Source organism: Cornus florida, unplaced genomic scaffold, assembly GCF_030987335.1.
Source record: "Cornus florida cultivar Cherokee Brave unplaced genomic scaffold, ASM3098733v1 CherokeeBrave_3.0.0_Hap2_Chr02, whole genome shotgun sequence".
Taxonomy (NCBI): domain Eukaryota; kingdom Viridiplantae; phylum Streptophyta; class Magnoliopsida; order Cornales; family Cornaceae; genus Cornus; species Cornus florida.
In genome coordinates this window covers 19,037,750-19,050,808 of record NW_026775572.1, presented here as the reverse complement: position 1 = coordinate 19,050,808, position 13,059 = coordinate 19,037,750, and the positions used below count along the sequence as shown (strand labels likewise).

Below are 13,059 nucleotides of genomic sequence, written 5' to 3'. Positions count from 1 at the left end.
TCATGCCCACTTCAGGTGCGTTTTGCATGTTGCCTACTAGTCAGGTGGAGACCAGCCTGTAGTTATAGATTATATACTAGTCAGCCAGTGAGAGTCCCTTAGTGTGGAAATATATATTTATAGATTATATAGTTATTGTTGAGTTGTTCAGGATGTACATGTGTATCGGGTCTCTATTTGGATTGTAGTAGAGTAGAACTTGCTCATAGGCCTGACCCACTCTTATTTTTCAGGTGTTCGTCAGTTCCAGGCTTAGAGCTTGTTCGTGCTAAGTAGAGACAGTCACTCATTCTTCCGACTACGTAGGATTTTCTCTTCATGGTTTAGCTTTGGATTTTATTTCAGTTATTTACTTTCAGTTGGGATTTTGTTAAGGGCCCACTAGGTGGATTCCCGAGTTGTATCAAATATTGAAGATTTTGGATTAAGTGGATTATTTAATTATTATATTGAGGATTTATTATTTAGATTCTTTCAGCCTTTATTATTTATTTCTTAATTCTTCTTATATTCTATACTTGTTTAAATATTAATTGTTTGGTATCCTTCGGATCTGTGCTCGGACTTGATCATCCGTGGCTCTAGAATCGAGGGGTATCATAACAATGTTTAGAGTAAAAGGCTAAGGTGTAACCATGGATGAAGATTCCAGTCCCAAAAACTGAACATCCCATAATTCAACGTTAGAATATTAATTAGATTAATTTTGTTAAAAAGTAATGTAAGCCAATAAAAAAGGTATTTTTGAGAAAAATCATTTTCATTTCAAATGATAGTCAACCAAATAATAGAATGGTAATAATCATTCCATTCCATAATAATTCACCGTGTCACACTAAACAATGGAATGAGAATCTCATTCATTTAACTTTCATTCTCATTCTATTCCAAGTTGCATTCCATTCCATTTATGCACACCAAACGTATTGATGTACAAAAATGAAATAGAATGCAAGTGGGAAAGAAATGAGAATGGGAATGGAATGGAATGACCATTCTCATTCTATTATTTGGTTGTAAATATGAAATTTGTAGGAACTGAATGAAAATAATTATTCTAGTGTTTGGTTGGACCAATTTAAAATTTAGAATGAAATAAATTTCAAATTGAATTCTCCAAAATATCTCTCTTACTAATAAATAAATTAAATTAATAAAATGACATTCTTCTATAATTTTTTTAAAAATAAATGGTGGCAGTGGCGATAGTGGATGGTGGTGGAAGTGAAAAGTGGTAGTGGTGTAGGTGGTGGTGTTGGAAGGCGACGGTGGTGGCAATAGTGGAAGGCGGCGTCGGTGGTGGTAGTGGAAGGCGGCAGTGGTGGTGGTGGAAAGTGGTGGTGGTGGAGAGAGATTGTGGTGTAGGTGACTGTGGTGGAAGCCAATTGAGGTGACGGTGGTGGAAGCCAATAAAGGTGACTGTGGTGGTGGTGGAAGGAGTGGCGGTAGCGATGACAGTGGTAGTGGTGGAAGGTGGTGGCAGTGGTGAAAGGCAGTGGTGGTGGTGGTGATGGAAGGTGGTAGCTCTGGAATGCGATAGCGATGGTGAAATGCGGTGGTAAAGGTGGTGGTTGTACATGGTGAAAGGCGATGGCGGTGACAGTGGTGGAATGTGATGGCAGTGGTGGCAATGGTGGTGGCGGCGGTGGTAGAAAGCGGTAGGCGGTGGTGAAAGTCAATAGTGGTGGTGGTGGTGGTGGTGGAAGGCGGTGAAAGTGGGTGGAAGTCGGTAGTGGTGGTGGTAGTGTAAGGCGGAAGTGATTGTGATGAAAGGTAATGGTGGATTTTGGACTTAGAACATGAGTTTTTTAGGAAGTTGAATTTTTTTTATAAAAAAATTATTTAAAAAATTTAATTGTGAAATAAATTTTTATTCTTTAAATTTACATTATGATAGAATAATCATTTTCATTTTAAATTACATATAAAATAATAATAATAATTAAAATGAACGTTCCATTCACGCACACTAATCACAAATATTAGAGTCATCAATGGATTGTAATAATAATGATTCTCTGAAGTCAGACCAGGTACTACTTTGATCTGTCTACTATTATATAATATATATAACCAAAAAGTAAAATATTTAGGGTGGTTTTCTACTGGGTACAAATTGGTCTACATAAATTAATCTGCCATGTGAAACAGCCAATGTGCCTGGCTAGTGCATATATTAAAATATTTATCTCTACTTAAAAAAGAATAATGGTAGTAGCAGTTGAATTTGACACTTGAAACAGTATACCAAACGAATAAAATAATTGAATCAAACAAAATTAGAAACAAAATTGAACAAGTGGTACAATCATTTTCACTCAATCCTTTCACCAAACAATTTATACTACATTTAAAATGGAGCCATCAATGTGGGATCAATTATTATATATTGTCTATGAGATTCTCTCTATTATTTTTGCCTGTGAAAGAGACCCTTTTGTCATTCACTTGGATAAACATGACACCATATTATGTTATTTTAAGTGGGATATGACTTCATAGATTAGTGGACAAAATTTTGATAATTTTGAATAATTTGACCTAATTTAGGGGCTGTATATGGAAGGCTTTATAATTTCATGTTAGATGGGTTAAAATAATTAAGAATCATAGGATGGATTGACCAAGTAAGCATTATTATTATTATTATTATTATTTCAAAATGGTATCCATCATTTTCACTCAAATACTTTGTAAATTTGTGAGTGAGGTCATTTTAATTCAAGTACAAGGGAGGTCAAAACAGACTCTAAATATTGATTATACGGTAATGACAAGTGGTCATAGTTGTTAGTGGTTGGATTTCTTACTACCCAATTCCCAAACAGCCCCTTGTGCACAAAAGTACTGAAGAAAGAAACTTGAGTCCTTGTAGCTGAATTTGGCTGGATGTATAATTGCCAACTTGCCTTGTATTCCTATCTGCTTGAATAAGAACAACTCCATTTTGACTGTTGGTTGCTGAGGACAATTTCAAATTAGTGAATAAATAGAAACCCCATAATATTCTGAGAAGGATAGGTCCAGATCTTGTGGTGTCATCTTGTTCTACCAAAACTATATATATATGTGTGTGCGTGTGTGTGTGTATCCGGTATGGTACTGATCTCTTGCTTACAGGTGTGTAAGAGATCATTTCGGTATATAAATCAATTTTGAAATATTGAAGTATCATCATATCTTGAAAATCATGTTTCTGCACTCCTTCGGTAATATAACAGTAAGGCTATAATGTAATTTATTATATTATATAACACAATTATTCCCATCAGATCATGCATTATACTCATAAAGCTACCATGCAACAGTGTAAACTCATCTGAAATGCAATGAAACAACAAACTTGCTCAATTTCAGTGCCATATGAAACAAAATATATATCTATATATAAGGCTTCATTCTCATAGAACAATTTAAACTACTAAGATCTGAACTTGATATTAATCCGAGGGCAAGAGCATTTGAATAAATTGGAAGCCACACCATCCTTTCTTCTAACTAAGAATGAACTCATCAAATCGACCAACGGTACTATAATTACCATCAGAAGATATGGGATGGTATTCTGGTTAAAGGCTAATCTTATTGCTCTTGCCCACACTTTGAAGGCATTCCCATTCTGACATTTCCCGGAAAACGTTTCCTCTGCACATTTCTTCAAGAATATCGAAGAAAGGTTAGAACAGAAGAAAGGATCAACTCTACTTACACCAGTAACAGCCATACAAGAAACTGTCCATAGAACTAAAATATCCCGCAACCAGTCAATTCCAACCCCGGACAAGAAAAGCAACATACTGGTTCTAAAATAATTGAACAAATACCATATAGAAATGCTTATAGTTCAGGGAATCGATCCTGTTCCTTCATCCCATGCACTTACGAATCTCACGTCAAGTATCTTACACCAAAACCAAAAGATAACAACTCAAATTCAGATCAGAAGGAAGGGAATACTAATCCTGCAAAATTTCACAGCCTTTCTTATGCTCCTCCTTTATGTATACTATAGAATTATTCTTATGGTCGTCGACTCCTCCCATGTATAGGTTTATCTGCAAAATTCATGGTGGGATATATTCTATACATCATCTTTTCCAGATCTGTGAATGTGATTTTTCCAGCTATAGCTCTCGGATTTCTCATCCTCTTCCTCCTCCATGCTGTCACCGCCTGTAGTAGAAGTCCCTCCACAGGTTAAGTGGAGGGGTCCCTGGGGAGAACCAGATTGGGAACTGCTGGGCTTTGAAGTTTCACCACACTGGTCTTGGGGCATCCACAAACCCCCCAAAACGACGACCGGTTGATTTGTAGGTGTAGCTGCAGCAGCTGGGAGTCTTCGAGTATGAAGCCGGTATTTCTGAAATCACAAAAACATTTTCCATCAACCACATGATCTAAATTCAAATGAACAAGGAAGATTAGATAAAGGAGATAAAAAATCCGAAACTCACTTGCAAATGACTCTTCACCTCATCGTTGGTGAGACCATCAACCTGCATGAGTTCTCTAATCTGCTTGGGAGTTGCCACTGCAATGTATCCACAAAATAAAATCAGATGCTGCTTGTAAAATTGTTGACTCAAAAGATGATTGGTGAAGAAACCATCTCAGTTACAAATGCAGAAAAAAGAATTGGCTTTAGCTTCGAGATTTTATCAGTACATTGTAGCCTTTTAACATTTTTTCTCTATTTCTCTTCTATAATTCAATCTCCCCATTTCATAATTCATTTCCTTGTATGTGAATATCATATGGGTATTTAATAGCATAAGTTCTTCTATATAATTTCCAATTTTGCAGATAAAAGTAACTAGAATGGATCAAGTAATGCAGTAACCATGCCACAATCATAACTATAATAGCTTTTCAAAAAGTCAAAAAGAAGAAAAAATTAAAAATTCAAGTGTTAACAGATTTAGACTCAAATAAAGAACACAAAAAGAAAAATGTAAAGTACAAGGCAAAAGGAAAGGAAAATCCTTTGCGAAGACAAAAGATCTAGACTTCTTTTCCACAAAGTAAAACTCACTAAAACGAAAATCGCAAATCAAGAACCATATCCATTTCTCTTTTGAATTTTCATTTGAACTCCTAAACTGAAATTCAAAGTTCTAACCTTGTGAACCCCCAAGTTGTTGCAGGGCATTGACAAACCGCCGATGCAACTCCGGTGACCAGCATCTTCTTTGTTTCCTGGCAGTCTGCTGCTGAGACGGCTGCAGCCCAGTCCTTAAATTTGATTGACCAGTTGGGGCAGAAAAGGAACCTGCTTTGTCACCAGAACTGGCTTTAGAACTTAAGCCACCAGAACCTAATTCTTCTTTGGGATTCCTAATTCCAGGAGTAAGAAAGGAAAGTCCAGCAACTGGTAGCTCGCCCTCATCCTCCTTCCTGGTGGCCGGCGCCGTCACCGGAAAAACAGAGTACCCCTTGAATGGCATAAATGCCCTCCCCCCAGTTCTGGTTTTACTGGACTGAAATGGATCATTAGTCACCCTCTGATTATCTTCCTCGGCAATCTATTATCAAAACACACAAATAAATATATACTGACATATATGATTTGCATAAAGAAACATGAATAAAATTCAGTCAAAATTTCATGAACAATTTTTTTTTTTTTTTTTTTTTGTTTGTCAAGTGGTATCAAATCTGTTATACCTGCTTAATTTCTGGTACTGAATTTTCTTTCTGATCAGAGTTGATATTGATATTTGCAGAAGGATCACTGTTCCAGAGCTGCACAGATCTCATCCAATTCATCTTATCCTTACTGCTGTCCTTTTCCTTCTGAACCTCACCTTTCTCATCTTCATCACAAGTCTTCTTTATTGGTATGAATTCTTCCAATACTGGTTCAACAATTGTTGTCCTACACCTTATCAATTCCTCCTTTAAAGTCACAATAGCTGCAACAACCACCACCAAAAATCAACCAAAACAAAAACTTGAATCAGATATGACCAAGCATAAAAAATCCCATTTCCAAAATAAAATTTTCCCAAAAAAAAAAAAAACCAGAAAAACCCCATCTCTAGATTCAAAATTTCTTCAAAGAAAAAATAAACCCAGTGATCAAAAAGTTCAAAAATCACCAACCTCAAATTTATTCAAAGAAAAAACAAACCCAGTGATCAAAAACTTCAAAAATCACCAACCCCATCTACAGAATTGAATTATATAGATGATAAAAATGTATATATCTAATAAACCCAATAATCAAAATGCTCAAAAACCTAAAACATAGCTTGGGATTTACAAATAAGTAGAAAAAATTGAACGAACCATCGGTGAGGAGGAGCATGCAAAGAGGAAGCTCGCGTTTGAAGGCATCGATCTTCCTCATTTCTTCTTCTAATCTCTTAACAAAATCTTCAAGCTCTGAAAGCCTCTTTGTAGCATTACCGATCGTTGAAAGTTCTCTGAGAAAATCGCTAATCGTTTTGGGGATATAAGTTGGTTTAAGATCCAAGCTCAGTTCAGGAGGAATTGCACCCATCTCTGATCGCTGTATATATCTCTCTCTCAGATAAGTAACAAATGTATTTGATTGAAAACAAAGGCAAAGGCAGAGAAGAGAGATAGTGAAGATCTATATAGCTGTATATATTGAGAGAGAAAGAGATAGAGATAGAGATAGAGGAATAGAGAGTAAAGGGAAGGGATCAGAAAACCGGAATCTTAGAGAGAAAAGCGGTTTTTTTTAGAGAGAGAGAATCGGAGAAAGAGATTGAGAAAATGGGAAGATTCTGTTTAACAACGCCGAGTTTCGACAAAGGCGATATATACATACAGGGTCACTTCCGCGTCGTCGCGTATCGATTTTTGCTCAGATATTTCTAAAATGTCTAAAATTACCTTTTGGAACAATTTTTACTACTATTATTATTATTATTTTTTTTTTTGGGTAAGTTTCTAGAATGGCCATGTGCGGCGATATTAGTGGAGTTCAGCATTTTTCAAATTACAATTATGCCATTGAACTACCATTTTCATTAAAATCTAGAGGATTATTTTAATCTAAAATGAGAGGAAAAGAGAAAAGGAAAATATAAAAAAATTATGTAAGGTTGAAGCTACTCATTCATTTTTCATCTCTAGTCCTTTCAAATCCTTGAATTTAGATGAACACTTTATATTGTCATTCAAAAAAAATTATAAGTTAAGATTATTTTGCAAAATACCTTGCAAAACACCGTGCAAATAGCGCCATGCATAGTTTCATACCGATTAAGTAAAGTTTGAATTTTTACTTATGAGATTAATTCCAAAGAATTATTTGTACTAAAAATGAGTCTAATCTTAAATCTGATCTTTTATAAGGTAACAAGTCCAAGTCACACAGTACTCAAACGAATATTTACTATTTTTTCATTCATTTCCTTTTAAAAAAATAGTATAAGCTTGAATGTAGAAAAGGGGTTTCTTTCACATATGTAATACTAAAAAATGTGACCTTAATGTCACGCTCCGCCTATGAAGGTTAGGCCACGCAGACGCTGAGTAGGAAGCTGTATGGTGAGTGGAGTTTCTAGAATCTTCCGGAATTGTTTAAAGTTGTGTGGAATATTCTGGATATGTGTAGAAACGTGTAGTATATTCTAGAGTTTTTCGTGTGGAATAGTATGGAGAGTTCTAGAATGTTGTAGATATTTGTGGATATGTATGAATGTATAGAGAATCGATCTCCACCGTCGATTAAAGTGCATCCTAGCCGTCCATTAGGGATGGGGATGTCTATAAATATGAGTAGGACTTCATTTTGTATCATCAAGTCTTGGAGTGAGTCTTGAGAGCCTTGTAGAGTGTTTGAGTGCTAACCTTGTACAAAACATTCTTTGAAGTAATAGAAGTATTCTTTCCTTACCAACTTAAGTGTCTTAGTGTATGTGAGTGTGCAAGCCAAGTGAGGAAAGGGCGAGGGCCATTACAACACTAATAAGCGCAGGGGAGTGTGTTGGTTAAGGTGTGCACTTAGGCTAACCAAGTACTTATGAGAATAGAAGCAACGTCTCGGATGCCGTACGAGAGTAGTTAGAGTGCTGCTGAAACTCTACTCCCGTGTCATTAAGCTTTATCCCATTCTCTTATTTTTTAGGGTTAATTACAATGACACCCCCTGAGGTTTGGGGTATTTACAGACATATATAAGTTTGCCATTTTTTGAACACTCACACCCCCTGTCTAAAATTTTAATCCAAACAAGCCCTTAAAAGTTGTGAAAAGACGAGATTACCCTCAGTAAAATATCAATTATTAATCTAAAATATCAAAATATGCATATGACAGAACTACCCTTTTTAAATCTCTACCCTCTACTCTGAAAAAACCCAAACTCGATGACCGGTGCTGTGCCGCCGTCGCCGTTGCAGTTCCAACCTCCGCGCCGTGCCGCGTTGCCACCGCCGGAGTTCCGAGCTCTGCGTTGAGGACTGACGAGGATGCCATTGAGTCGTTACAGGAATAGTAAAGCAGAAAATCGTCGCCGAAATCGCGACTGATTCCTCATTGCCGACTCGAATTTTGGCCCTGCAACGTTGCCAACAAAAACTCCGGATACTCTCCTGCAATGGCCTCTGCCCGAACCCTCACCGTCATCTATTTTTAGCAAGAGGGAGACTTGGTAGGTTGAAGCAACAGCCGAGAATAGCGGCTGTGATGGATCCGGCGAGGATGGGTTGGCGGTGAATTCTGTGAGGATGAACTAGGCCTCGACTTTGGAGAGCTCGACTGGAGGAGAGCTTAACTGTGGATGGCTCAGCCGTGGAGGACTCGCGGCGGCTGGTGAGGGCGCGGCCGGTGAGGGCTCGGCAGTGATGAAGACGGTCTCGGTTGTGGGTGACGGGAAGACGGCCTCGGCTGTGGGTGACGGGCTAATAGCACTGAACGCCGGTGGATAGCTTGGCTGGACGAAATCGGCGGCAATTGGCTCAGTTGACTTCAGAACGGCAGTGATGGGCGCAGCTAACTGATAGCGGCGGTGATGGGCTCTGACTCGTCCGAGTTGGACTCGGTCGGGTTCAATGACTGTGCTCGGAAAGATCTATGGAAGAGAGCTCGGAAGGTAATACAACCGGGTTCAATGGCTGCCTTTATCCTATGTTTTGTATGTATATATATATAGATATATGTGTGTAATTACCCTATTGTTTTGTATGTATGTATATATAGATATATGTGTGTAATTTTGAATTGTAGGGTTTGTGTGATGGTGGTGGAACAATGAAGAAGATGGTGGTTGTTGATGTTAGGGTGGTGATGAGTGGTGGTTGTGTATATTGGCTGAGGTTACTTTGATCATTTTACGTGGTCAAAGGGTAAACATGTACTTTCATCTAGTTTGGGGTGTCATTGTTTAAAGTTTACAAACTTGAGGGGCTTTATTATCTAAAAAGAGCTAACTTACATATGTCTGTCAATACGATAAACCTCAGGGGATCTCGTTGTAATTAACCCTATTTTTAAAATTTTTGGGTAGTTAAAATTGCTTTTACTCACTTTTTCTTTCGATTCACAAGTAAACATGAGGGACAACATTGTCAATCTAGAACTGCTTTTTGAATCCTTTCCGTGATAGGTCAAGAATGTTGAGAGAAAGTCCATGCCATTTTGAGATTACAACACGTGTACGGTGCACAGACCAACATAATTTGCTTGATTATTAGTTTATTATTACGGGTACCTAAAAAGTAAATAAAAATAGTACGGAGTAAAAAAAATTAGGTGGTTTGTTTTAGCGTCGGTGAGATTCTTGTTGGCAAAAATGTGCAGTGCCCCTTTATCAATTTCAAAGGGAATCCCTCCTACCGGCGCATGGAAGAACTCATGATTCCAAACAAACATGTCATTTTTCTTTTTCTATGGTCCATACTCCATGCCCTCCACCAAAATGCCAAACAAGGAGGACAAAATTTGTTGAAATCTCTCTATCTCTTACCATTTTAAGCGTTGTTTTTAATTGTCTTGAATTGATAATAAAAAATTTGGGCAAGTCTGCCAAGAAAATAAAAAAAAAAAATAAGTGTTTTTAATTATTAAAATATAGTATGTAGTAATTTTTTTTTTTTTCACTGGTGAACTGACTGTTCAGTACCTGAGTCAATTTCAAATTCCCCTACATTATAATTCTAGAGTTTCATGAAGAGAGAAATTTTTATGTTAAATTTTCACCCTAATTATTGAAATTGTTAACATGGTCGAATTTTAGCACCTTTCAAAATTTTTTAAAAATAATGATTTTAACAAAAAAAGTTGTGTTTGGGAACACTACCTTATAATTGAAATTATATAATAATAATAAAAAAGTAGTTTTAACTGTGAACTGAGTTTTCTTTAATTTCAATTTCATAATGTTGATTTAGTGCTCCAATTATAACTTTAATGTTTTTTTTTTTTTGGGTAATTTGAATTTCGTATTCAAAATATATTACAATTTAAATAAAAAAATTCAGAAACAAATTTACACTGTACACATACAAACTTCATGGTAGGCCAAACGACCATTAATATAGTTTTTTCAACATAAAACACTAATAGGGATAATGGTGTTGCTTGTGCTAATTTTTTGATATAATGGTGCAATATTTTGATGTGAAGGAAGCTGTATTAAGATATAAATAAGGATAAATTATACTAATTTTCTCTAAGGTTTTGTGGATATACATTGAATTTCTCTCTTATTTGTCAAACTACTCTGATCTTTCTTGTCAAATTTGTCAAATTTTGTAATTACAATTTTCTTCTTATAACGGTGGGGAGATATGTGTTATTTATATAAAAATCTCAAAGAATATAAGTGTAATTTCACAAAAAGGAGAGAAGTCAGTGTAATTTACATTATACATATACATTATATGTAATTTTAATATTTTTATTTACATTATAGGCAACCCCCTAAAATAGTAGATGGTGGAAAATATATTGAGTGACCCAGCATATCACCTCGTTAATATGTTCACTTAATTAAAATATATTTATTATAATTAGTTGAGAGAAGTTAATATATTTCATTGTCATCAATTTTATTAAATATTATATTTTGTTTGGACGAGCATGCTGATACCAGTGTTAAGATCAGTCCATCTTGATTCACCTATTTTTATAAGATCAGTGACATTTGAGTTAAACTCTATTTGACTTATAAATTTTAATTGGTCATTTTTATTAAACATCTTTACCAAAATATAAAAAAATACAATATCTCAAGCAATCAAAATTTATAAATCAATTCACATTAAGTAAAAAAAAAAGAATATTTGCCCTTTTATAAATAAAAAAAACGTATTCAAAATGTTCACAGCATCCTCATTTAGCAAACACCAACCGCCAACCATACATCCAACAAAGTGCCTCTAATGATTTTGGAATCTCAATCAATGAGATTGTTATGTCTATTGTTTTTAGTACACGATGAGCATTAGCTTATCTCAACCAGCTCATATATATATATATATATATATATATATATATATATATATTCTTTCCATTATTATTTCTAAAAATAAGTTAGTCCAAAACGACTGTAAAGACTTTTGAATCCTTCAAAATATTAATTATGTCAAAACTCATCTACTCCATTAAAGTTATTAGTAAGTATAATGAAAATAATTAAACAACCCTAATAGAATCCAAATCACTTGCAAATAATAAAAATAATAATAAAAGGAATTAAATTGCTCCTTTCGATTGAAATGGACACTATGCTACATGTGATTGGCCATGTTGAACAAGCACGTGAATGGCACGAGGAATTATCAACTTTTTTAATGAGGAAAGCTTAGAGATAAGGAATCTTAGGCAGGTGTGTGGGACCCATTTCTGATATTGGCTGAGATTTCGTTGTTAGAAGTTTGTAGAGAGAGATGCCCCTCTTTTCAAGTTTCAACTAATAAAAGGACAAGCATTTACAACCATTATTAGATTCCAATACTTTAAAGAATCTCTCTCTCATCTTCACCAACTAATTTAATATTTAATATTTAATATTTAATAATTTAATTTATTCTTTCATAGACTTTGCAGTATGGTGGTATGGGGTTTGATCCATTCCTGTGGTTTCTGTCGAACATGTTTAAATTGTAGAATGTATACTTATCTTCCTAAAATTCCAACAACGCCCTTCTACCATTTTTTTTTCTTCTTTTTGTCATTTAATCTTTTTAATGAATGTCATTTTCATATTCCAAGCTTTCTTACACATTCCAAATACTTTTGTTATCCATATCACTTTATATAACTTAAATTTTATTATTTTCACTGGCTTAAATTTCTCCTCAATATAATATAAAAATGCACTCGAATTTTCAAATTCTTTCCATTTATGTTTCTGAAAAATGGTCTCCTAGCAAAAACCAAATTTTCAGTGATGAAAATGAACGGAAATTGCTTTTTAGTGCTCTTTACTTTTCATTCTAGCTTTGCTTGACTTTTATTTTCTTTTTCTTTTTTCTGTTTTTTCTCTTTTCTTCTGGGTAAAAGGTAAGTGCCTTTGTTTGACAACTAAAAAGTATATTTTTTCAAAAGTAACTCTGACACTCGTTGAAACGAGCCCTCCTAGCTCATGAGTTCTGGCTATGGATGTCAAAAATCCCTATTCCGACCGGATGTTTGGGGGCAGTTTTAAAAAATCCATTTTTTTAAATGAAAGTGAGGTGGAGGTTGCTTTGAAAAATTTTACCGGTGAGAATAATTGTCCGGCACCATCTCAAATATATTATAAATTTATTAAATAATTTTTACGTACTACAATATATTATTAAAATAGGTTAAGTATTTGTATTCTGATCTGCCACCACTTGACAAATAAGTAAAAAAAATTAAATAAAATTTACTACATTATTTTAACATATTTACTAAAATGTGATGTATTGATTGATCTAAGACCATATAATAATTTCTCCATGGCTCAGAATTGCATTACAGAATTCATGAGGCATGAGAGCTTTCTTAATCTTTTGGGTAAAGTGCAATAAGCCCCCTTATACTTTACTCTCTCAACCAAGAAACCCCTGCCCCTGATCTATTTAAAAAGTGCAATTTAAGAATAAATTCAAATTC

The 13,059-nt window shown here is 35.0% G+C and overlaps 1 protein-coding gene across 1 annotated transcript; it reads right to left on the bottom strand.

Moving 5' to 3' along the window:
- Window positions 1-3,325: 3,325 nt before the first annotated feature.
- LOC132294047 (transcription factor HHO2-like) lies at window positions 3,326-6,774 on the bottom strand. Its single transcript, XM_059791766.1, has 5 exons — window positions 6,289-6,774; window positions 5,665-5,912; window positions 5,120-5,522; window positions 4,455-4,531; window positions 3,326-4,360 (listed from the first exon to the last, which is right to left on the bottom strand). Exons 1-5 carry the CDS (start codon window positions 6,500-6,502, stop codon window positions 4,082-4,084), a joined length of 1,221 nt encoding a protein of 406 aa, XP_059647749.1. The 5' UTR covers window positions 6,503-6,774; the 3' UTR covers window positions 3,326-4,081.
- Between the last annotated feature and the right edge of the window lie 6,285 nt (window positions 6,775-13,059).

Excerpts from the sequence above, each read along its gene's own strand:
- LOC132294047 (XM_059791766.1), bottom strand. The coding sequence starts at position 6,502 with ATGGGTGCAATTCCTCCTGAACTGAGCTTGGATCTTAAACCAACTTAT. Across the intron at positions 4,532-5,119 it reads ACAACTTGGGGGTTCACAAG|TGGCAACTCCCAAGCAGATT; the intron begins GTTAGAACTTTG and ends GATACATTGCAG. Across the intron at positions 4,361-4,454 it reads AGGTGAAGAGTCATTTGCAA|AAATACCGGCTTCATACTCG; the intron begins GTGAGTTTCGGA and ends TTGTGATTTCAG.